This window comes from Xyrauchen texanus, chromosome 42 (assembly GCF_025860055.1).
Source record: "Xyrauchen texanus isolate HMW12.3.18 chromosome 42, RBS_HiC_50CHRs, whole genome shotgun sequence".
NCBI classification, from domain to species: domain Eukaryota; kingdom Metazoa; phylum Chordata; class Actinopteri; order Cypriniformes; family Catostomidae; genus Xyrauchen; species Xyrauchen texanus.
In genome coordinates, this window is record NC_068317.1 from 15,871,410 (window position 1) to 15,897,826 (window position 26,417).

At 38.5% G+C, this 26,417-nt stretch overlaps 1 protein-coding gene across 1 annotated transcript; it reads left to right on the forward strand.

The window, feature by feature from the left end:
* The first annotated feature begins 1,853 nt into the window (after positions 1–1,853).
* Positions 1,854–25,870, forward strand: tram1 (translocation associated membrane protein 1). The gene is made up of 11 exons (XM_052115249.1): positions 1,854–2,077; positions 6,584–6,647; positions 7,619–7,740; positions 7,982–8,098; positions 8,211–8,269; positions 10,483–10,567; positions 10,817–10,887; positions 11,359–11,463; positions 11,614–11,757; positions 23,870–24,015; positions 24,862–25,870. The coding sequence occupies exons 1-11, from the start codon at positions 1,955–1,957 to the stop codon at positions 24,924–24,926; spliced, it is 1,101 nt and encodes a 366-aa protein (XP_051971209.1). The 5' UTR covers positions 1,854–1,954; the 3' UTR covers positions 24,927–25,870.
* Positions 25,871–26,417: the final 547 nt, after the last annotated feature.

Below are 26,417 nucleotides of genomic sequence, written 5' to 3' on the forward strand. Positions count from 1 at the left end.
TTTCAAATCCATTGTGGTGGTGTATAGAGCCAAAAAGATTAGAATTGTGTCGATGTCCCAATATTTATGGACCTGACTGTATGTTTAGATGCACACAGAACACAGAACACAGAACTCCCAAAAATCATGTTATTTAAAAAAAAAAAGAAAAAAAAAAAGAAATCAGACAGAGAGAACCACGTTTACATGAGATTTGATCAAATCAAATTATTCTCTAATTTTGACGTCAAAATGTGAAGAGGCATGCGCACAACACTTGCGTACATTGGAAAATAGGGTAAGAACTCTGGTTAAGGTGTTTACATGCAAATGCAAAATCAGACTAATGGGATAAAATGTGTGTGTGTAAATAGGTTTATTCTTAAGCCGTTTATGACCTCACACCAATAAAGGAAAGCCGTTTAAGGTGTTTAAATGACCATACACGTTGTCATCTTATTTAGCATAATCTGTGTAAGTACCTACTTTTAAATGTGCAAATGAACTTATCAACACAGGAAGTTTTTTGCCAATTACTCTGATTTCACATGTAAACACCATAACCGGCGTTCTTACCGGCCTATCCAATGTGCGCACGTGTTATGCGCATGCCTCTTCATGATTTGATTTGAATAACGCGTTTATCATGAAAATGTGGATTTCTTGCTTTTTGGAATTGTTAAACAAGCTGATTTTTGGGAGATATCAGCGTATTGGTGTGCAAGTAAACAGGCTCAATGAGCATGTTCACATGTACGATTTTACACCAATTTTGTTTAATAAGCTGATAACATGTAAGGTCATGTAAATGCCTTAAACGTTTCTTTTTTTTTTATCAGGGTAAGATCATACTGTGATGAGGAGGAGAGCGGGGCTGGGCCTTGGCTATGCACGCCCTGTCCCCAATCGGGCTAATCAGCCTATAAGAGGGATAAAGGGAGGCTGAGCGACAGTGAGAGAGAGAGGAGAGAGAGAGAGAAAAAAATTGCTCGCCGGTTCCCAGACACGCTGTCGCCTGGTCCTCGACCACTCCTCTACCCTCTGGCGGACGACAACCGCGAGTTCTCCGACCCCTGGCAGATGGAATGCCCCTCCGCGTTCTGGCGCCCGTAGCGAGCCCCTCCATCCCCCGGGGGACTGCTGCTGCTGCTCCTTTTGGCAGACGGCAGTGACGAGGACTCCACAACAGCGCATCCCTCCTCCTTTCCAGGTTTTGGAACCAATGCAACAAGGTTTAAAATGGGCAAGGAGGAGGGGGGAACCGGCTGAACAGTCAAAGTAATATTTAATTTAAACAAAAAGATGCAAACACACACACACACACACAGGGCAGCTGCATGTGGCTCCCTCTCTCGCTCCCTCTCTCTCTCTCTATCCCTCTCCTCGGCTGATTATCCAGGTGGGGGTTTGGTCATGCATAGTCACGGCCCCACCCCGCTCTCCTCCTGGTCACACATACACATTTTAAGCAATAACTGGTCAGAATGCTTAGATTTTTGCCCATTACCCAGATTTTGTGTTGCATGTGAACACCTATACCGGTGCTCTTTCGACTTATCCAGTGTGTGCAAGTGCTGTGCGCTTGCCCATTTACGATTTGATATCAAAATCAGAGAATAACCTGATAACCTGACAAGTTTTATCACTACATAATTAAGGGGTATTTATAAGTGGATAATGGCTTACACTATGGTCTGCTTCTCACAAAGCTGTCATATAGCTTTAGAAATCATTGAATATAGTGCAAATCAAATCGACTAGTTCCATGTGACAATTCAATCTATTTTCTCACTCCAGTCCAGCAGATGGCATTGCAGCTTGTACCTTTGTGCAAAGCACATTAAATTGAAAAAAAGAGGAGGGAAGAAGAAAGACAGAAGTAGGCGTTAAGACTGACGTGCCTGCCTGATAGTAATACTGAAGACGTGTTCCCCAGTCAGTTTGGTCACCAAAAGTTATTTCAGCATCCACCAAGATGGGAATCCGAAAAAAGAACAGTAAGAACCCTCCGGTGCTCAGCCATGAGTTCGTGATCCAGAACCATGCAGATATTGTATCTTGTGTTGCTATGGTTTTCCTGCTGGGTCTGATGTTCGAGGTAAGAAGCCTTTCTGATTTAAATCATTAATTCTCGCACATTTAAGAACACGTCAGAATAAAATATGACAAATGAAGAGTACCACTGCTTTGGGGTTTATTCCTATAAGAAATTCTTTAGATCCTTAAAGCCTTGTCAGAAACCGATCTTAACCCGTCCACCACTTCCTTTAAGTGCAGAAAAACTGAAAGGTTGTTACTTTTGGTTTTATTTACCTTTCATTTCTTGCATCTAGTTTATAAGTCCGTTTGCTTATTACTGATCCATCTAAATCAGCATTATTTTGTCTCATTATTCGCCGGCTGCTTTGATCTAGTTGGGAATTTTGATTCAAACAGCCGTGATGCGCGAGACTGGAGTTCCGTATGAAGCGATTAAAATAACTTTTAAAACTCGCGATATCAAAATCCACTGCGCGGATTTGTTACGTTTAAAGAAATTGTGTAATTTATCGTAATATAATTGCGCAAAATCGTGGCTGCAACGATACTTTTTTTTTACCCGCAAATGAAGTGTTACGTGGCAATCGGAGAATGACTGAGAGCGCTGTTATCTGTGCGTATGGCAGCACGAGTGTCTTCACGTCACTCATTGATTTTTACAAACAAAATGTTTTAACTGGTAGAAGCTTATTGATTTATCACTCCCAACTCTCTGTAGGAATGCGAGTTTGCTCGACGGTTTGATTTGGACGATAGTTCGCTGAATATCATAGCGCAGAACTAGAGCATCATGGGAATTGACGTTTTCTACTAGAACAGATGTGGAGATCTTGAATGCCCCTTATTGATGATATGCTCGTTTGAATTCGCATAAAATTAGTGTGAGATTGATTATAATTAAAATCCACTGAAGGAAGAGATTCTGTGTGTGTTTTTGAAAATCTGGTACTTAATTTTCATCTCCACAGAAATTAAGCGTGCGTCTCCTGTGTAACTGCATGTCATTAACACAGTGTGTATGAACCAGCAACAACCAAGAACATTTGCCATTACACACTCATTTAATTAAAGGGATAGTTAACTCAAAAATGAAAGTTCAGTTATTGTTTACTCACCGCTGTGTTATTATAACCCAATATGCCTTTCTTTTTCTTAACACAAAGGGAAACAATGTGCTTAGTGGTATCACACAATGGCAGTTTGTGGTGACCACCTCTTCGAGCTTCAAAATAATGCACAAATATAATTCAGAAATCTAATAATTTGTTCCATGAGACTCATGATTATTCTGAAAGCATACAATAAGATTTGTTGAGAAACAAGCTGAAATCTAATGTAACATATATTTAGGGAAATGTTGACCGACTGTTGATGTCCTCTGCGCGGTCATGAGACATTTCATGCAGCCCCATTGGAAAAAGGGGCATTCATACAAACACCTGTTATGTTTAAAGGTATGGTATGTAAGATTCAGAAATGTTCACTCTAGTTTTCGCTCAACCACAATCACATTCCTGCTTAGACGGACTGGATTCTGTAGATAATTTTGTATTTTTTTGGGGCTTAATCTGAATTTGTGTAGGTGTTGTGCTGGGAGCCGGACGTTGGCTGTATTCTATTTCTAAGATAACGTTAGCTAGTGTTCCAGACAGTTGTTGCTGTCGAATAGCGGAAAAAAAAGCACTGAGACAAGGCTCTCGGGAGCACACGTAAACGCCACAGCCTTTGGATTTTCCCGCTAAACTCCCTTCGCATTAAAATCAGTCTACAGGCTTTAATAGGCAACCTAGGAAGTCCAGGAAGGGAACATTTTTTAAGTTGCGTTACAAGCCATTCACACATTGGCAAAACAAAGGTGAATATAACATGAAAATTGTTACATATTGCACCTTTAACTAAAAACAGGTCTGCCACAGTGATAGACACAACACAAAACGGCTGCGACAGAGAACCCAAATTACGGTACATGTCTGATGAGTTTGTAGTTGGAGAAATTTCTTTGCCCAGACTTTTTTTTTTTTTCATCTGAACTGGTGTGTCAGACCTCTGCCTGAAGAGAGTGAGACCTCAGCAAAACATTCGGTAGGTGTAACATTCTCGGCCAAAATCAAGTCGTTTTTAACAGGGCTATTGAGATGCTGGCTTCAATATACTGTTATGAGAGTTTTTGGCCAGTTCACATCAGACAGGGTTACCCGCGTAATGCCGAAAATAGAAACCAAACAATAGTCAGAAATGTACCATTGCTTGTCATGGTTGTTTAGGACAAAATCTCTGATTAACATAGAAAATATAAATTTTATCACGTCATTTGGCGTTTGGTTGGGACACTGTGACTTTGGCTTCCTTAGCCTCTTCAGTCTCTCTTGGTTTGCCCTTACAAAAGTCTAGAGTTCTAGCAAATTTGGCACTTATTTGGCTCTTTTTGCATGAACTGTTGATCTCTTCCAGTCTGAAACTGGCAGAGGAGAGCAACGTTCGGTCAACAGTTTTAATAAATAATATATTTGATTTTGGTTTGTTTCTCACCAAACCTTATTGTATGCTTTCAAAACAATCATGAGCCTGATGGAATAATCTATAAGCCCGAATTTTTTTTTTTTTCCCTTTTAAGTTTTCTGGAGTTTCGCGAAAATGTCCGCAGATGGTACGTGCTTTAGTAGTGCTTAATCTTTACATACTTTTCAGGAGCTGTTCTTGCGGTCTGGAAAAAACTTTTTCTCAAATAAATCATGCGAGAAATGAGTGAACACAAGATTTCACCAGAAATAATTGGTTGCGATCAGCTCGCCGTCCAAAAGCTATGCTGACTGATCTTGTCTGAAAAACAAAAGAAGAAAGGAAAAACTTAAATATGGCAGCAAAAATGTTTGGAAAAAAATGTTGGTTGGTAAATAAAACTGCACAATGTCAAGCAGACCATATATTTATTTGTTAGTTTATTACAATAAAACATAATTATCATCAAATTGTGGCTTTCCTTTCATAAAGACACATGATAAGATGTGATTGGCTGGAGCAGTTCGCCCTTGTCGGTCGTTGCATCGCTCACAGAACAAGATCATGTGGCAATAATATCAAGCATGGTGTGGAAATATCCCAGCATCTGTTACTGCTCAGATCTATGGGATCAAAATCCCATCAAATGTATTGTGGTCACTGATCCAAAAAAAATAAACAAGAATCAAAAATATATAAACACATTTAAAATATGCTGCAAAAAAAACAAACAACAACAGAAAAATGAAAGCGAAGTCATCAGATTTCCTTTGTTATATTACTGACAATTTTGCTCATATAACGCTTTCACTGTATGTTTCTTTGCTTTTGTTTCCAAGTTCTGCGCTTGATTTTCCAAAACTTGTGAGTAGAGTTTCATGTAAATCAGGGGGTGTTTTGTGTCCCTATTGGTCCACTAGTTCTTGATCGACAGCTCCTCCTCAAGCCAATCTTTCGAAGAGGGGAGGTGACATCACTCCAATGCAACTCCAACGGCTGTTGCTCGATATTATATTATTTGTGGTTGATCGATTCGCTGCTTGTGTCTGTTGAGTATTTTCTGCCAGCTTTAGGAAACGATGTGTTGTCCGAGTAGGCCATTATCATAGTCCGTTACATGCATTGAGTCTTTATTTATCAGAGTTTTAGTTTAGGAATTATTAAAGACTTGCTTGTTTGTAGGTTATTAGCTCCATATCTAAACCATAAACAAGGCTGGGTTTGTGTGGATGTTTGATGCATGATTTTACTAGCTGTACCAATGAAGTTGTGAGTTCAGAACCCAACTTGATCACCTCCCATATTCGAATGATTGGCTTGAGGAGAAGCTGTCGTTCAAGAACTAGTGGATCAATAGGGACTCAAAACACCCCCTGATTTACATGAAACTCCACTCACAAGCGTAGTAAAGAAATTACAGTGAAAGCTTACAATTTTTTTTTAGATATGAGCAAAACTGTCAGAGTGCACAAAAAACAGTAATATAACAAAGGAAAACATGATTGTTTTTGCATTTCTGTTGACTTTGCTTTAATTTTTCGTTTTTTTTTTTTTTTTTTTGCAGCATATTTTAAATGTTTATATATTTTTGATTCATGCTTGTTATTTTTTGTTTGATCTGCACTTTATATTTATTTTTGCGCTTATTATTTTTTGATCTGCACTTATTATTTTTGGATCCGTGACCGCAATAATTTTGACAGGATTTTTATCCCATAAAGATCACATTGGTGAACTGCTCATACTTTACGATCATTGCCGAGAGCACCAATTTGGCATCGATTCTGCGTTTGGTCTATGACAGCAAAATTCATGTAGTGAGGGTGTGGCTTAAGAAGAACTTTAAGGGAATGTCAAACCTACAGTTGACGTTCTACTACCATTAAAAATAAAAGTGTGTGTGTGTATATGTATATATATATATATATATCTCTATCTTGGCTAATGTCCATTCTGGGAACCAAATCTGCTGAATTCTGCGAAGCAAAATGAAAGTTCCTGGAGAAAGAAAAATTGTTAGCCTGGGATGTTTGGACTTAATTTTCTTTTTTTTCTTTCCTTGCAGATTACATCAAAAGTAGCGGTTTTGTTTATAACTGTGCAATACAATGTCACCATTCCAGCAAATGGTAAGCATGTGGGAAATTACCGGTACACCTTCCTTTTTCTAATTCATTCGTAAGACAGTATTGCAAAACTAGTTCCTATTGGTCTTTTTAAATAATGTGTTTAAGAATAAATTCAACATTACTTTCAGTAAACACATCCTACTGAACTGTATCACCTTTGAATAAAATCGTTGTCTGATAGTTTCAGAGACACACTTAATGGGAATATTTAGAAAGGTATCACCTGAACGTATTTTAGAATTTGTATCTTGTATTTATCTCAAATGTCTTAATATAGCTTCGTAAATTGTATATATTTATTGTTTACCCTGTGCTTGCCATGTGAATATTCTTGTTGCTGACATGGTGTGAAAAGCTAATAAATAAACAAACAAATGTTATTTTCAGTAATATTGCCATTTTAGTTATGCTTGTGGGGAGCCAGTATTCTTGTCTCTGTAAGAGCTTTCTTTTGTTTTTTTTAAAGAGGGATCATATTTGTCAGTGTAATTGAGCTCCATTTTAGTCGATTTAAGCGTAGTATTGCAACCCTAAAATAAAGTAATGCAAGAGTTCCATAGTTAAAACATCTAAGGTTATCAGGATGTTGTCTTGTTTAAATAAGTTTTTGTCAAACAGCTGCACACTGACAATATTTATGAACTTTATGCCACTGACACCTGAAGTAGCTGCTTTAAGTAGCTGATTCTTGCAAATCCAGTAACTGGATTCAACATTGACCGGTGATCTAAGGGCATTATCTTTGTCATTCTTAATCCCCATTTGTTTGGCAAAAATAATCAGATAGTCTCTTCTATACTAGAATGAAATTAAGAATACTAGGAGGCTTCCGTTTTCCCCATGTAGTGTGCAGGTGTCCACTAGCCAAATACTTTTGATTTAACATTCAATGAGACATATATATATATATATATATATATATATATATATATATATATATATATATACTTTTGTGTGTGTCTGGTTTATAGGGGGTCCAGAAGAAGCAGTTGTGAATTACTTCCACTATGGTCTTAAAGATATTGCCACTGTCTTCTTCTACATGCTGGTGGCCATCATCATGCATGCCATTATTCAGGAATATGTGCTGGATGTAAGTATCTGTAGCCAGTAAACCCCTCTTTCTGGTGAGTTTGAGTAAACCTGCACAGACCAAAGCTTTGTAGCTAAAACCATTGGCATTTGTGCAGTTAATCTGGTTACAAACACCTGATCGCATTGTGTTGATTATAATCGAGGCATAACATGTTCTGGTATGTTTTGTGCAACACACTATAAATACTAATGAATGTTTCCATTTGTTTTTTCATTTACTTGAATGCTTGACCGTACAGAAAATCAACAGAAAGATGCACTTCTCCAAAACCAAGCACAGCAAGTTCAATGAGTCCGGTCAGCTGAGTGCCTTCTACCTCTTCTCCTGCTTGTGGGGAGCCAGTATTCTTGTCTCTGTAAGAGCTTTACCACCCTATGTCATATACTGTAAATAGGGGCTTGTGTGCAAGTCAGTGTTTATAGAATTTTCTGAGAGATTAATTTGATTTACTGTATGTTTAAATGAAGGAGAACCTCCTGTCCAACCCTGTCAGTCTGTGGGATGGCTACCCGCACGTTCTCATGCCGTAAGTACTATGCTATGTGTTTCAGGGAAAAACAGATACTTTTATAAGAATAATGTGTTTAGGGAATGTTCCTGGTTCAATACAATTAAGATCTATTAACAACATTTATTGCATAATGTTGATCACCACAAAGAAATAACTTCATATACAGTATATATAATTACACCAATCAGCCACAACATAAAACCACCTGCCTAATATTGTGTAGGCCCCCCTCGTGCCGCCAAAATGGCACCAACATCAGAATAGCATTCTGAGATGATGTTCTTCTCACCACAATTTTACAGAGCGGTTATCTGATATACCGTAGACTTTGTCAGTTCTAACCAGTCTGGCCATTTTCTGTTGACCTCTCTCATCAACAAGGCGTTTGCATCCGCAGAACTGCCGCTCATGGATGTTTTTGGCACCATTCAGAGTAAATTCTAGAGACTGTTGTGTGTAAAAATCCCAGGAGATCAAAAATCATGCAGATTCGGGTCAGGAGCTTCAGTTAATGTTCACATCAACCATCAGAATGGAGAAAACATTTGATCTCAGTGATTTGGACCGTGACATAATTGTTGGTGCCAGACGGGCTGGTTTGAGTATTTCTGTAACTGCTGATCTCCTGAGATTTTCATGCATAACAGTCTCTAAAATGAACTCTGAATGGTGCCAAAAACAAAAATGTGGAAGATAAAGTGGAGATTAGTAGAAAAAAAAAATTCTATGTGATTTTAGGTTTTTTATCTTATTGTAAAATTGATCATGTCTTCAAAGTGTCCTTGAGAGTATTGAAAGGCGCCTATAAATAAAAGTTATTATTATTAAAAAGGAATTCAATATTGATCTGTTTCTCACCCACACCTATCATATCGCTTTTGATAACATTAATTTAAACACTGAAGTTGTATGTATTACTGTTATGCTTCCTTTTATGTGCTTTTTGGAGCTTCAAAGCTCTAATCACCATTCACGTGCAATGAATGGACCTACAGAGCTGAAATACTCTTTAAAAAAAAATCTTTGTTCTGCAGAAGAAAGAAAACTACCTAAATGTCTTGTGGCTATACTTTTGTAACCTTGTGTACTGTTTTGTTTATAGACTGGCCCTATTCACTTCCATTATAAAAGCCTTACAGTAACCATGATTTTTTATGTATATATATATATATATATATATATATATATATATATATATATATATATATATAAACAAACTAGGGCCAAGTCAGTTATTTATTTTTTGTATTAATCAACATTATGCCACGAATGCGGTCAAAAGAGCTTGTATTGAACTGGAACATTCCTTTAAATGTGGGTCAATGGGATATGGTTATAAATGGCAGGAGGGTGATGGTTTTCTTCAATGTGTGCACCAGAATTATTAGTTTAAAAATTGCATTTTATTTTCAATTTTGTTTGGGTTTTTGGCTTGTTTTCACTCTGATTGTTAACTTTTTTTTTATATTTATTTTTTTCAGCTATTTCTAGTTTCAAATAAGTTGGAATAATTTGTTTTATTTATTTCGTTTTTATTTCAGCTTTTGTATTTTCTGGCTGCCAATGTTAATGCGCTAACAGATAATATTTAAATATTTATTGCTATTAAATTCCTTAAGGCCGTTTAGTGTCAGAGCTGTTTTGTACTTTTGGCATTTGCATTTTTTATTTAGGCAGGTGGTAAAGGTTTAAAGTTAGATACATTTAAAAATGTATATTCGGTGTATCTAAAACTAAAATGGTTCATTTGTATAAGTTGTGAAAATATATCTTACTTCAGTTAAGTTTTTCCAATTATGTTAGTTTTATTTTTAATTCAGTTAATGTTTCTGTTTATTTTTCATTTAAGTTTTCATTCATGACACTGACACTGGTGAGTGTTATAAAGCATGGGAGTGTAAAAAGATGAATGAGGAAACTAGGTAGAATAAAAAAGGTTCATATTCAATTTGTCTTTTGTGAGCTTTGTGATGTCACTTCTACTGACCGGTCATTAGTTACATCTTCTTTGGTACACCGATATGCCTGGCTGGTTCACATCACAAAGGTGGTTCAAAAGCTACTGCGACAATGTTGACCAAATTATCCTGGATTAGCCTACCTCTAATTCTCCCTTCTGATTCTCGTAGACCTACTTTATGTAACACACAGCTTGCAAATGCAGTTTTCAATGGCGTTTAATTTCCACAAGACGTGGAGATGCTAAAGCCTTTCCTTATCGGTTTCAGGTTCCAGATGAAGTTCTACTACATCTGTCAGCTCGGCTATTGGCTCCATGTTATCCCAGAGCTCTACTTCCAGAAAGCCAAGAAAGTAAGCAAGCAAAGTCAACATGGTGTTTCCAACATGGTGCAAGACGCACTGAAAACGAGACCGTCTTGCATCCTGTTATTGAAACGTGACAGATTTCCCTCTCCGGAGGGTTCCATGTTTACCAAACTTTTACTTCACGGAAATTGAGTGAAGACATGACAATAGACAGTCATCAGGGCCAGATTTTGGATAAACACACAATAGCATTGAAAATATGGAACCGGTTTGTGCTTTTGTTTTATTTTTCAGGAAGACATTCCTCGTCAGCTTGTTTATATAAGCCTTTACTTGGTCCACATTGCAGGAGCCTACATTCTAAAGTAAGCTAAACTATTATATAATATTTGTATTAATCAAAATACAGTATATAGTACATTACTCATGGCACTGAAAATAATATAGTTGCACATATGTATTTAAAATATCACTTGGCAATGATAGACAAATCATTGCATAAGGGGCACTCAATACAGGACACATTCTTGAATTTAAAATCATTTTTGTGGAATGGGAATTAGAACAAAGAGATCTTGAGATGCACTTTTAAAAGTTGAACTATTGTTAACATGACATACCATCTTAAAAACTCAATATGCATGAAGAAAAATGTGACACAGTGCCAAGAGACATATGTCTAAGGTATAGTCCACAATTATACAATTTTTCCGATGGAATGCAAGAATGTGTCTGGTGTGAATGGCTCCTACGGTATGTATAATGAAAGAAAAGACACTTTTTAAAGACTAATGCTGGTTTTACTCATGTTAACATTGTTTTTCATTTGTTTCTAGTCTAAACCGGTTGGGCCTGGTTTTGCTGGTTTTGCATTACTTTGTTGAACTCCTCTTCCATGTATCTAGACTGATTTACTTCAGTAATGAGGAAAGGCAAACTGGGTGAGTGCCATTCATTGGATGAATCAAGTGCTTTTAATAAACGCCTCAGATGTATTGTAAAGATATTACAATTTGTCTTTTAATCTCAGGAAAGTATGCTTCTTGTTATGAAGCCTTTTTAGAAGCCTGTCTGTTTGTGTATGTTAACAGGTTTACAATGTGGGCTGTTTTGTTTGTGCTGGGCCGGTTGTTGACTCTTTCCCTGTCTGTTCTCACTGTGGGCTTTGGGCTGGCTGGAGCAGAGAAACAGGGTCTGAACCTTGCAGAGGGAAGCTTTAATGTGCTATTTGTTCGGTAAGTAGAGTGATCCACATCTTGAGTGAAAAACAAGCAAAGGGATAGTTCACCCAAAAATGAAAATTCTCTCATTATTTACTCACCCTCGTGTCATCCCAGATGTGTGTGACTTACTTTCTTCTGTAGAACACAAATTAAGATTTTTAGAACATCTCAGCTCTATGTCCATACAATGCAAGTGAATGGGTGCCAAAATATTTAAACCCCAAAATCCATATAAAGGGAACATAAAAGTAAACCATATGACTCCAGTTGTTAAATCATATTAGACATATTATGAAAGGTGTGGGTGAGAAACAGATCAACATTTAAGGCAAATTCTCCTCCCTGCCCAGTATGGGGATGTAAGGATGGGTAAGAAGGATTTAATCACCAAAAACAGAAGGAGAATGAGAAAGTGAAAGTAAAGTGGGAATTGGCTGGGATGATAAATTATTGTAAAAAAGGACTTGAATATTGTTCTGTTTCTCATTCACACCTATCAAATCACTTTAGAATATACCGGAGTCATCTGGAGTACTTTTATTTTGCTTTATGGGAATTTTGGAGCTTCAAAATTTTGGCACCCATTCATTTGCATTGTATGGACCTACAGAGTTGAGAAATTATTCTAAAAATCTTCAATTGTGTTCAGCAGAAGAAAGAAAGTCATACACATCTGGGATGGTATGAGGGCGAGTAAATGATGAGAGAATTTTCATTTTTGGGTGAACTTTCTCTTTAAAGCTGACTCTCATAATTCTTGTTTGCAAATGGTCTTTGGTGGTTGACGTGTAATTGCAATTCATCTATTAGAGGAGTGAGAGAATCTGCTGATTTCATTGAGAAATACAAAAAACAGTCGAAGCAGTTTCAAGATGTGTTAAGGCTTCCATTTATCATGAAGAAAATACAGAAACTGTAGTTACAGTTGACAGAACCATTATACTTATTTACAACATGATATTTACAACATGGTGCCGCAGATGGCCAATCTACAACATGGCGCCTCAGATGGCCGCCTCGGTGTGGAGCTCTTCAATTCTTTTGTTGTTGTTGTTAGTTTGTCCTGTGTTTAGCAATCTTTTACCAATCAGTTTAGCCAGGGACGAACTGCTGAACATTCGGCAGCACATACCAGATAATCTTTTCCCGGTTTCTCAATATTCGGACGTTTTGCTTGACATTTTAGTTGGAGGCGCTGCTGTGTTGTTTAGATGCGCTCACGAGGCGCAGGCGAGGAGACGAGCTGGCGGCTGGTTAAACTCCGTCAGCCGGCGTTCGAACAGCACTGCCGAGCATTAATCTCGCAAATCTCCGCTCTCTTCCCAACAAAGCGGACGAACTACATCCCCTCACACATACTAATAAGGACTTTTCAAACTCTGCTGCACTGTGCTTCACTGAAACCTGGCTGAGTGAAGCCATTCCGGACAGCGCATTACATCTGCCAGGCTTCCAGCTGTTCAGAGCGGATCGCATCGCTGAGTTAACGGGGAAAGCGAGGCGGTGGAACATGCTTTACATCAACGAAAGTTGGTGTACAGATGTAACAACACTAAAGAGGATGTGCTGTCCTAATCTGGAAGCGCTCTTTATTAACTGTAAGCCGTTCTACTCGCCGCGGGAGTTTTCTTCGTTTATTCTGGTGAGTGTTTACATTCCTCCAATCGCGTCTGGGAACTTAGCGCTGCAACAGCTGGCTGATCAAATCTCAGACACAGAACAACAATACCCGGACTCAGTCATTATTATTCTTGGGGACTTTAACAAAACGAATCTCACACGCGAACTGCCCAAATACAGACAGCACATTACATGCCCCATCAGAGACAGGAATATATTGGATCACTGCTATACAACATTAAAGGGTGCATATCGCTCTGTCCCACGTGCAGCTTTGGAACTCTCTGATCACTGTCTGGTTCATCTTCTCCCGACCTAGAGGCAGAAATTAAAATCAACAAAGCCAGTTGTAAAGACTATAAGGAGATGGACTATTGAAGCAGAGCTGGAACTACAAGCCTGCTTTGACTGCACTGATTGGAGTGTTTTTGAAGCTGCAGCTACAGACCTGGACGAGCTCACAGATACTGTTACATCATACATCAGTTTCTGTGAGGGCATGTGCATCCCTACTAGGACATTTTTGTCATTCAACAATGATAAACCATGGTTCACAGGAAAACTCAGACAGCTTCGTCATGCCAAAGAGGAGGCTTACAGGGGTGGGGATAGAGTCTTGTATAATCGGGCCAGGAACACACTGAATAAGGAAATCAGAGTGGCTAAAAGAAGCTACTCTGAGAAGCTGAAAAGCACGTTTTCAGCTAACGACCCTGCATCAGTGTGGAGTGGCCTGAAACAACTTACTAATTACAGAACTCCTACCCCCAACCCTGTGGCGGACCAACGACTGGCTGACGACCTGAATGTGTTTTACTGCAGATTTGAAAGGCCCGATTTCACACCCCACATGCACTCGGACCTTCATTTCACACAACCATTAACACCTCCTGCAACCCCCCTCCTGCTACACTACCTGCACTCAAGATCTGTGAGGATGATGTGTGCCGTGTCTTTCAGAAGCAAAGGACAAGGAAGGCTCCAGGACCAGAAGGCATCTCACCAGCTTGCCTTTGTTCCTGTGCTAACCAACTGGCCCCCATCTTCACTCAGATCTTCAATAGATCACTGGAGCAGTGTGAAGTCCCATGCTGCTTCAAATGCTCAGTTATTATCCCCGTCCCTAAGAAACCTAAAATCACAGGACTTAATGACTACAGACCTGTCGCCCTGACATCTGTGGTCATGAAGTCATTTGAGAGACTGGTGTTGGCCCACCTGAAGGACATCACTGGACCCTTTCTGGACCCCCTTCAATTTGCTTATCGAGCAAACAGTCTGTGGATGATGCAGTCAACATGGGTTTGCATCATATCCTGCAACATCTGGACAGACCGGGGACATATGTAAGGATCCTTTTTGTGGACTTCAGCTCGGCTTTCAACACAATCATACCAGATATACTCCGGACTAAGTTAAACCAACTCCCTGTTCCCACCTCTACCTGTCAGTGGATTACCAGCTTTCTGACGGACAGGCAGCAGCTTGTGAGGCAGGGAAAATTCACTTCCACCACCTGTACCATCAGCACTGGTGCCCCCCAGGGATGTGTGCTCTCCCCACTTCTCTTCTCCCTGTACACCAATGACTGCACCACCAAGGACCCCTCTGTCAGGCTCCTGAAGTTTGCAGATGACACCACTGTCATCGGCCTCATCCGAGATGATGATGAGTCTTCATATAGAAAGGAGGTTGAACGGCTGGCTTTCTGGTGCAGTCAAATCAACCTGGAGCTGAACACGCTCAAAACAGTGGAAATGATTGTGGACTTTAGGAGGAACACCCCAACACTGACCCCCCTCACCATTCTCAACAGCACTGTGGCAGCAGTGGAGTCATTCAGGTTCCTGGGCACTACCATCTCACAGGACCTGAAGTGGGAGATACACATCGACTCCATTGTGAAAAAGGCCCAGCAGAGGTTGTACTTCCTTCACCAGCTGAGGAAGTTCAACCTGCTACCAGTGCTGCTGAAACAGTTCTACTCAGCAGTCATTGAGTCTGTCCTCTGCACTTCAATAACTGTCTGGTTTGGTGCAGCTACGAAATCAGACATCAGAAGACTACAAAGGACAGTTAGGTCTGCTGAGAGGATTATTGGTTGCCCCCTGCCCCCCCTTCAAGAACTATACACTTCCAGAGTGAGGAAAAAGGCTGGTAAAATCACTCTGGACCCCACTCACCCAGCCCACTACCTTTTTGAACTGTTGCCTTCTGGCCGGCGCTTCAGAGCTCTGAACACCAGAACCGTCAGACACAGGAACAGTTTTTTCCCTCAGGCCATCCATCTAATGAACAATTAAATTGCCCCATTGAGCAATAATTATGTGCAATACACAGTTTATTTTTAATTTTAATCTATATTATCCAACATATCCACTTCTGCCATTACTTGCATTGCTCTGTACATAATATACAGGTTTTTGTTCTTTATATAACAGATTGTATTAGATTTGCACTACGTGTGTGTATGTGGGTATGTATGAAGGTGAGTGTTTGTACGTATATGTATAATTATTTATTTTGTGTTCTTTTTTGTTTTTAATTACCTATGTCTTGCTGCTGTTTTTGGTATTGTTTGTATTGTTGTTGACTGGAAGCTCCTGTCACCTAGACAAATTCCTTGTATGTGTAAGCATACTTGGCAATAAAGCTGATTCTGATTAATGAGGCTCCATCCATGGGATTACCTGTGGTTACCATAGTCTTATTTACACATATTGTAGTTAAACTATCATACTGTAGTTTTGTGATCTGACCAAGTAGACATGATCTGCGGTGTGTGTCTGCTTCCAATATAAAAGTGCAGAACAGAAGATAATCATTTTACAAAAACTTTGCATCGCATATGATTACATTTGCTGGAATATCATCTGGGCAGCCTGCATAATATGTAGTTACATTTTAAAAGCTCTCGTACTTAACGTGATTGGACAGGATTCAGTTTAAGACCAGAGGCCTGTACCATGAAGGTCGCTGAACAAACTCAGGGTTTCAGAATTGGTTTCAGGTTGACGAATTCAAACCAATCCAATCAGGCTTAATTGGTACCATGATGCAGTTCATCAGCTTTCTTTATCAACTCCGGCTTCAATCCTGACATGAATGAGTGACGTTTGCTGTGCACAACCAATCATGTGAGAGAACGCAATTCACTCCTTGCGAGAGACTCCGCTGGATTTACCTCTCTGCTGAAAGCTGATTATTATGAAAACATGATTTACACTGTACATGGATAACTGTAGAATTATGAAGCAATTAAAGACATTTACACAACAAGAAGAAACAGCGGCTGCTACGAGAGCTCAAGAGGAATGCTGCAAACAAATTCTTAATGTGATAAAAAAATACAAATAAAACAGCTGGTATATCAATGCATAAGTCAAGTCATATAGGCCCACAACAAGAACACACAGGCTTATTCATTTTAAAAGCTTAAATTTATTTAAAATATAAAAGTTTTGTATTTATTTGAATTGAAAATTGTATATATCATTCAAAACTATTACAAATAAATATAGGCTACTATTGATTACAAAACTATTAGACTATAAATATAAATATTCTCCCAAGTTTATTTTCCTTTTAAACATTTTGATATACTACTAACTGGTAGATTTTAGAAAATGTAATAAACTACTTTGTAAATATAAATGTGATAAAAGGAAACCCAAAATTTTTCTTAAAATTCTTAAGTTGTCAAATAGGGTCGGAGGACTAGAATACCCAAATAAATTATTATAAAGCTGCCCAAATTCAACCTATATTGAAGATTCTAAAGTGAAATAGAGAAAGATGGAAATGTATCAAATGGGGAATTTATTAGAATATCCCTGTTAAAGCAACACATTTAAATTGATAGATAATATTTGTATTAATGGTACTTTTAGAAGTTGGTTAGAAAGTTAAATTAAAGATATAGTTAATTTACAAGAAATGGCTAAAAATCCTGATTTCATACCAAATAGATTAGATAATACGTTTAAGACCTCTGAAAAGATATCACCAACTTTTCACTGATAAAGGAATGGATACCTTTTCAAACCTAGCAAAACATGAGGAGCTTCCAAATTCACATTTGTTTAATTATTTACAGGTAAGAAGATATTTATTAACAGAAGTTAAAGTAAAAGAAATAAAGGAAATGCATCCATTAATAAATTCTATAATTCCGTGTTTCCCAACCTTTGTGCCGCGCGGCACACTAGTGAGACTAGATTGACGTGCCGTGGAAAATTATAAAATTCCACAAAAAAGAAGAAAAAAAAATGCATGAAAAATAATAATAATTTCAGGGATCGAAACTCCTCACCTTTCTGATAAATTCGCCATTTTGAAACCATAGTCGGTCACTTTTGTGATTGTGAAGAGCAATGATTAATGTGCAAAAGTGACTGATATTTATACACGTTAAGGGACTTTCACATGACTCGCGACAGAATACATTGACGTCTATGAAGTGACGTCACTTTACACCAAAGTGTTTTTCACACACACGTTTGTGCTTCACGTCTTTGAGAGTACTACTCAACAAGAAATATTTAAAAACTGTCCAAATTTGTGAAGAAACATTGAATATCTCATAATTTCTTTTAATTAAATATTACCATATCGTTTACGAATATCAGAGACCCCAGTTATTGAACTAATTTAAATTCACCAAGAAAATGCTTCGACCTAAACATAAACGGGTCCTTTCATTACTGTCTGCTATCAAAGCAACAGCAAGCTTTTTTTCTCTCTTCCAAATTCTTATTTTCAATGTTTATTTTGCACACCTCCCTCTTTTTTTACATGGCAAACTCTTTTCTGATAAAAGTCATGCTCAGCAGTTTAAATAGGCTACTGTAGGAAAATGATACCGTAGATTTGCTTTGTGTCAGTATTCTGCACGATTGTAAAGTTGAATCACTAGAACAGCTGGAAATGCTGCTTTAAGCTTATGCTTTATAGATTTATTCTTATTTTTTCGTGGACCAGTGATTGTCTTACCCTTTTCACCCCTCATGAGTTTGTATCTCTGTAATTTTTTGTGGCATTGCAAGAACAAATCTTCAAATTAGAAAATAAGCTAATTTGTTTTTTCATTACCTATTTGGCACTCTTGCCACCTGTGACCTCACACAGTGTAGCCTACATATTTGTTTTAGTTTTTTTGCAAAGCCGTATTTCAAACATTACTAGTAAACATGCTACTAAGATGGACAGAAAACGTGGATAATTCTTGAAAAGGAAAAATATTGATGCTGGTTAGCCTATGTGGGATAGTGCTGTAGAATTTTTAAGTTGTAAAAAGTGTGCCGTGGCAGGAAAATGGTTGGAAAACACTGATATAATTGATACATACAATACAACTAATCCAATCAAAATGTTCCGGTCCAGTGTTTGGATGGAATATGCTTGGAAGATAACAATGAGATTGTTTATAATAATCTGTTATTCAAAGTAAATACAATAGCATGGTAAAAGGGATTGTAAGAGAAATTGTGAAGGAACAAATGCTCATTACAGTCTATGAGTGCTCTAAATTGACAACTTATTGGAATGGTAAATGGTCTACACTTATATAGCGCTTTTTTTTTTAACCTTAGTGGTTTTCAAAGCGTTTTACACTGACTCATTCACCCATTCACACACATTCACACACCAATGACGGCAGAGCTGCCATGCAAAGTGCTAGCCTACCATTGGGAGCAACTTGGGGTTCAGTGTCTTGCCTAAGGACACTTCGGCATGTGGAGTCATGTGGGCCAGGAATTGAACCGCCAACCCTGCGATTAGTGGCCAACACGCTCTACCACCTGAGCCACAGCCGCCCCTGTGATTTGAAGTGATTAGACAGGTTCATTTCATATTTAACTGCAAAATAGAAATAACTCCAGAAAACCATATTTTGGGGGCAATGCCATTGTCTTTTAGAAATAAAACTGAACAAAATATATTTAGGGTAATCAGAATAGCAGATTTGTAACAGATTACAAAACAATTGACTTAAACCAGAAGCCCCATAATTTGAAAGATGGAGAGAAATGATTTAGGAAATATACCAAATGGAGAAGGTAACATTTATAATTAATAATAAAAGTCTGGAATGTGAACATATGGGATTTGCTTAAAAAATATTATAAATTAATTTAGATGGTTTCCTGCAGATTCTCGATTTTTGAACAAAATTAGTTCAAATATGAGGTATGACGTCCCATCTCATTTAAAGGTGCTATATGTAAGATTGACAAGTATTTGAAATGGGTACTGCAGTCCACATTCAAAGTATTGGAGAGTTGTCAGCCCCGCCCCAGACTCAAAGCTCATGTGGGTTGCCAGAATCCATCCATCCATCCATCCATCTTCAACCGCTTATCCGAAGTCGGGTCGTGGGGGCAGCTGCTCCAGCAGGGGGCCCCAAACTTCCCTATCCCGAGCCACATTAACCAGCTCTGACTGGGCAACCCCGAGGCGTTCCCAGGCCAGTGTGGAGATGTAATCTCTCCACCTAGTCCTGGGTCTTCCCCGAGGCCTCCTCCCAGCTGGACGTGCCTGAAACACCTCCCTAGGGAGGCAGCCAGGGGGCATCCTTACCAGATGCCCAAACCACCTCAACTGACTCCTTTCAACGCAAAGGAGCAGCGGCTCTACTCCGAGCTCCTCATGGATGACTGAGCTCCTCACCCTATCTCTAAGGGAGAAGCCCGCCACCCTTCTGAGGAAGCCCATTTCGGCCGCTTGTACTCGCTGACCTAGTTCTTTCGGGTCATGACCCAACCTTCATGACCATAGGTGAGGGTAGGAACAAAAATTGACCGGTAGATCGAGAGCTTTGCCTTCGGCTCAGCTCTCTTTTCGTGACAACGGTGCGATAGAGCCGAGTGCAATACCGCCCCTGCTGCCCCGACTCTCCGGCCAACCTCCCGCTCCATTGTCCCTCACTCGTGAACAAGACCCCGAGGTACTTGAACTCCTTCACTTGGGGCAAAACCTCATTCCCTACCTGAGTACGCACTCCATCGGTTTCCTGCTGAGAACCATGGCCTCAGATTTAGAGGTGCTAATCCTCATCCCAGCTGCTTCACACTCGACTGCCAGCTGATTCAGTGAGAGCTGAAGGTCACGGACCGATGATGACATGAAGACAACGTCATCTGCAAAAAGCAGCGATGAGATCCCCAGCCCACCGAATCGCACACCTTCCCCACCCCGACTACGCTCGATATCCTGTCCATGAATATCACAAACAGGATTGGTGACAAAGCGCAGCCTTGGCGGAGACCAACCCCCACATGGAATGAACTCGACTTTGTGCCGAGGACCCGGACACAGCCCTCGCTTTGGACGTACAGGGATTGGATCAGCCCTAAGAAGGGACCCCCCACCCCGTACTCCCGCAGCACCTCCCACAGTCTCTCCGGGGACCCGGTCATACGCCTTCTCCAGATCCACAAAACACATGTAGACCGGATGGGCATACTCCCAGGCCCCCTCCAGGATCCTTGCGAGTGTAAAGATCTGGTCCGTCGTTCCACGGCCAGGACGAAAACCGCATTGTTCCTCTTCAATCTGAGGTTCGACAATCGGCCGAACCCTCCTCTCCAGCACCTTGGAGTAAACTTTACCAGGGAGGCTGAGAAGTGTGATACCCCTGTAGTTGGCACACACTCTCTGATCCCCCTTTTTGAAGAGGGGAACCACCACCCCGTTCTGCCACTCCTTAGGCACTGTCCCAGATTTCCACGCAATGTTGAAGAGGCGTGTCATCCATGACACCCCCTCCACATCCAGAGCTTTCAGCATTTCTGGTCGGATCTCATCAATCCCCGGGGCTTTGCCACTGCGGAGTTGTTTGACTGCCAGAATGTTGATGCAAATTATCCAACTCCACATCAGTTTTAAAGGATTTCTGGGCTTTAAGATGTCTCCATCTTCCAAAGGCACCTGCAATATTCATCCTTGTTTTACTACGCATCTGGTCATGGTGATTTTAGATGGATGGCGAGGCTTTTTAGGTCAGGTGGAATCTGTTATCTCTGATCCAGTTCATTTACTGGCTTCCATGGCTGCAGCACACAGTGCTGTTCGCCTGCACACTTGTTCAAATCAGGCTACACGGTGATGTCGAAATACTATTTGTGAGTTTGCAGTGGGTGGGATCACACAGCCAAAACATAAACCGGAATGGAAACTTCACAGTAGAACGTACTGGCTGTAGTATTGTTATTGGAGAAGGCAACATTTCAACTTGGCATTTTTCCTAATTCTCTAATGACATATTATGGTCATTTTATGATTTAGTACAGTAAAAATATTAGATATAGCACCTTTAAAATTAAAAATAGGAGGTGATTCCTTAACATTCTTTCCATTTTATTTGAAATAAAATAGAACATGTAAATTAATGAATTGCACATGTTATTTATTTACTGATATGGTTATTCAGAATATAATTTACTTTCTTGATGTACAATTTGTATATTGTACTTAGTAAAAAAAAGCATAAAGCCTACTATTAATTAATTAAAAAGTGAGCACTTAGAATACTGTATGCAAATAATTGTTATGCAATATGCTTATATTATTATAACTTCAGGTAAAATACTTTGTTCATCTTGAGTCCATTAAAGAAAGAAGAGGTTTGGGTGGCATTCACCCCATTCCATAGCAATCTTGAGCTTTTAATATTTTAAAAAACGATTATTTTTTGCAGGTATCATATTAATCCATCTTACTGGCTGTTTTATAGATGAACTAATATATTATATTTATATTTTCAAATATACTTTTCGCTATGGTTAAAGAGGGTAAATTAAAAGCAATTAAAATACAACACTATCTGCTGTAAATCTACATTTTAGATTGTCAAATAAATTTATCATGGAGTAAATTGTGGATTTCTCAGATTTTATTTGTAAAGTGCATTTTAAAGAGACACAGGGGAGTGACTTGATTGCGTCAGATGTCATTTTACTCACAGCTGATTGGTTTAGCAGGTTAGCCATGTAGTGTAAAATTCTATGGAGATGAACACTTCTAAAGCCGACCAACTTTCATGGTACCTAAAAACTGGGGTTGAGGCAAACTAATCTAAAACTTACCTGGCTAGCCACCGAAACCGGCTTTATGGTACCGGCCTCAGGGGCCTCATTACAGAAGCATTCTAATCTAGAATTCTATTTTATCTGTGTAGTAATCATGGTGGTCTGACATCTGACAAGTTCAAAGGAATAGTTCACCTAAAAAAAGTCTCAAACTCATAACATTCTTTCTTCTGCAGAACACAAATGATAATATTATGAATGTTATGATATCCATTTGAATCTGCAGCGGGCTGATGCACACACTGTCACGGGGACGCTCGTCCCTCGAGCTCACATGCTTAATGCAGCTAGATTAGAATGTGATGGCTCATGACTTATTGAATCATAATATATGTCACTGTGCATTTCTTATCATGAAGAAAATTGCCAATATGCAGCTTTATTAGAGGGAGTTTGTTTTTTACTGAGTTAAACAAGGATTGAAGTGAACGGAAAGGTGAGGGGTAGTCTTCACCCCATTGTACATTGCAACAAAATATTTTTATGATATGTTTTGGCTTGTTTTCCAATATAAATATGTAAAACTCCTTTTCAAACAACATACATTATTTTAGCAACTATACTGCAGAAGAAAAAAATCTGAGAATGTTGAATATATTAAAAAAATATATATATCTAAAAATCCTTTTAAATAAAAAAGATGCATTCACCTGAAAAGCAGCATATAAGATGTTTAGACTTGCTTTTAGAGAATTCATCTTGATTATACATATATTTTGTCTTTACTGCACTTGCAGAAATATAACCAAGTGAAAACATACACACATAATAAATACACTTACGGTTTATTTAAGATACATTCTCTTAAAGCAAGTCTAAATATCTTATATGTTGCTTCTCAAGTAAATGTATTTTGCTTTTTAGACATTTTTAAATGGAAATCAAGTGTAAAAACTAACAATAGGATGTTTTACAGTGAATTTCTTAACTGAATTAAACGTAAGTATTTTTTTCCTGTTAATTCAGTGAAATGTCATTTAGAAGTATTTTTAAAAGATAATTTTTTTCCCTCTTTATTGTTAGTAAGCACATTCAATACAACATTTAAGTCAGGGCACAAGCTAAATAATCGGGAAAGAGCTAATGATTAATAGTTGCAATAATCGTCGAATAATCGTTAGGTTAATCGATTATCAAAATAATCTTTAGTTGCAGCCCTAGTCCCCACTGACATGCATTGTACAAATACAAACACTTCATATCTCCATCAAAAAAATTATTTGTGTTACGCAGAAGAAAGTAAATCACCCAATTTTGAGACTGCATAAGGATAAATTATGAGAATTATAATTTTTGGGTGAACTACTCCTTTTAAGGTAGGAAGTTTCTGAAATACAGCACCAGAAGATAGAAAATAAATAACAACCTTTTGCTTTGTTATTTTTGGAGATGTAATGGCACACTGTTTTTCTCAGGGTGACTGTACTGGCTGCAATCTGCACCACTCAGGCTTTCATGATGTGGAAATTTATCAACTTCCAGCTGCGACGGTGGAGAGAACAAGCACAGACTCAAGTCATAAAGAAGAAATCAACGTCTTCTAAGAGCAAATCGAAGAAAGGTTAGTGTTGCCCACTTAAGATCTATTTACCCTTTTTAATGGAAATACAGCTCTGTTGTAGGTGAACTGCTGACAAATGGTGAGGATTATACTGTCTAGAATCTTCTTGTTCATTCTAGAATATACAAATACATTTAAAGGGTTTGTTCACCCATAAATGAAAATACCCTCATCATTTACTCACCCTCATGCCATCTCAGATGTGTATGACTTTCATTCATCTGCTGAACATAAATTAAGATTTTTAGAAGAATTTCTCAGCTCTTTTTGTTCATACAATGCAAGTGAATGGGTGCTAAAATTTGGATGCTCCAAAATCCACATAAGGGGAACATAAAAGTACTCCAGATGACTGGTGGTTAAATCCATTTCTTCTGAAGCAATATTATGAGTGCGGGCGAAAAACAGATTAATATTTAAGTCCCTTTTCCTTCTCTTTCTCCTCCTGATTTTAGTGATTCACATTCTTTGTGCATATCGCCCCCTACTGGGTAGGGAGGAGAATTTGACAAAAAAAATACTTAAATATTGATATGTCTGAACACATGGATTTAACCACTGGAGTCTTCTGGATTACTTTTATGCTCCCTTTATACAACTTTTGGAGCTTCAAAATGTTGGCACCCATTCACTTGCATTGTATGGACCTACAGAGCTGAGATATTCTTCTAAAAATCATAATTTGTGTTCTGCAGAAGAAAGTAAGTCACACACATATGGGATGCCAGGAGAGTGAGTACATCATAAGAGAATTTTCATTTTGGATGACTATCCCTTTAAGAATCTGCACCACAAAATGAACTGCTAATCACTTATGTCAAGCCACCTCTTATTTTTCTGTCACAGCCAATGGTGTGAACGGATCTGCCAGCGGAGCAGATTCCCCCAGAGCGAGGAAGAAGTCATCATAAACCATCCCAATCCCTCCACTTTCTTTCCTGACTCTGTAATGTTCCAAAAATGATTTCTGTATTTGTTTGAAGCTGCAATCCGTAAATCAAATGACCGTGATCCAGCCATGCCTACAAAGAAAATATGAAAGCTGTGGGACAATGTAACTTATTTAAAAGTGCCTAACCATACATAATTATGACAACAGAGAGGGATAATCCAGTATTTTAATTCAAGTTTGAAATCAGGGTTATATTTAAAGTTCTCCTGAAGGCTCACAGTTTTTGTTGATTTGATTTATGCATTTGGAAAGATCTCTGCTTCATTTGCATTGTGGTATAAAAGCTTTGTCCATTTTTTTTTCTTTTTTCACACTTTTTTTTTCTTATTATGTTTTATTTTTTAACAGAACGTTAATTAAATTATTTGCACTGCACTGCCTAATTGGTCAAGCCAAGCAAATAGTTTAATGTTCCACAATAACTCATTATTTAGCAAAGAAACAAAAGCATTGTACTTTTGTTGTGCCAATAGATTCTGCATTTTAATCCTGAACTCTGCACAGCTGACTTTGCTGTCTAGGTAAACACCTGTTAAAAATGGCAAACCATTAAGTGTAAATCTGGTGAGATTTTGAAACTAGGGTAAGAATGTTCGAACATTTCTCAGATAATTACATCAGCATGTTTTGTTTAAAGAAAAATTATATATACATAAAGGTGGAATTTCAATAAAGAAATAAGCATCAACTCATTTCTTTTACCTATGAACAACCTATTACAAAGATAAGCAGTTGATAAATGTTTTGTTACTGTTATGTTTTCCATGTATTTATCCGTCCCCTTTGTAATGCATTAGTTGTGAGTCAGATATACCCTGTTGTTTCTGCATTTGCAGTGTAAAAAAAAAAGGTCAAGACGTTTTCAAAATGAGTTCTTCAAAGGTAGAAATATAAATAGACTTTTTATAAAGATAAGTGCGTAGCATTTTCATTCATGTTGCTTTAAATATTCTCCTTGCGTTACCGATACTGACCATGGAGCGGCGCTGTTCACCGTGGTTTTTGTTCATTTAAATGGACAGCGGTTTATAATGATCGATTTCGTTGATATGCGTGTATGTCTGTTATAAGTGTTTTAAGGCGAAGTGTTGATTCGTAGTGTTGTAACCTCTTATAGGCCATTATACCATATGAATGTATTCCTAAACTCGTCATAGTGCACTTTCTTTCGGGAGGTCTCATTGCGAAAACAACCCAGTGGTGTTTCACAATTGCTGTGAAGCGCGTGCCAGTCTGAAAGGAACGGTAGAGTGAACAGCAGAATAGTGCACAAGTCCCGCTGTTTGCAGATTTCGCTTTGAGAGACGTTGTATTCGGTGTTAACCTTTGATCAGCACCGGCTACAACTGTACCACTGGTCTCAATCCATTCTGAATCTCATACTTTCGTTTCTGGCTCACGTTCAGATGGAAGTATCGTACACAGGAAATGAATCTTTCGCCGTCTGGAT

Bases quoted from the DNA above. Each gene is read 5' to 3' on its own strand.
- tram1 (XM_052115249.1), top strand. From the start codon at position 1,955: ATGGGAATCCGAAAAAAGAACAGTAAGAACCCTCCGGTGCTCAGCCAT. The intron at 10,888-11,358 runs GTAAGCTAAACT...ATTTGTTTCTAG, and splicing joins GCAGGAGCCTACATTCTAAA to TCTAAACCGGTTGGGCCTGG. The intron at 24,016-24,861 runs GTTAGTGTTGCC...TTTCTGTCACAG, and splicing joins TAAGAGCAAATCGAAGAAAG to CCAATGGTGTGAACGGATCT.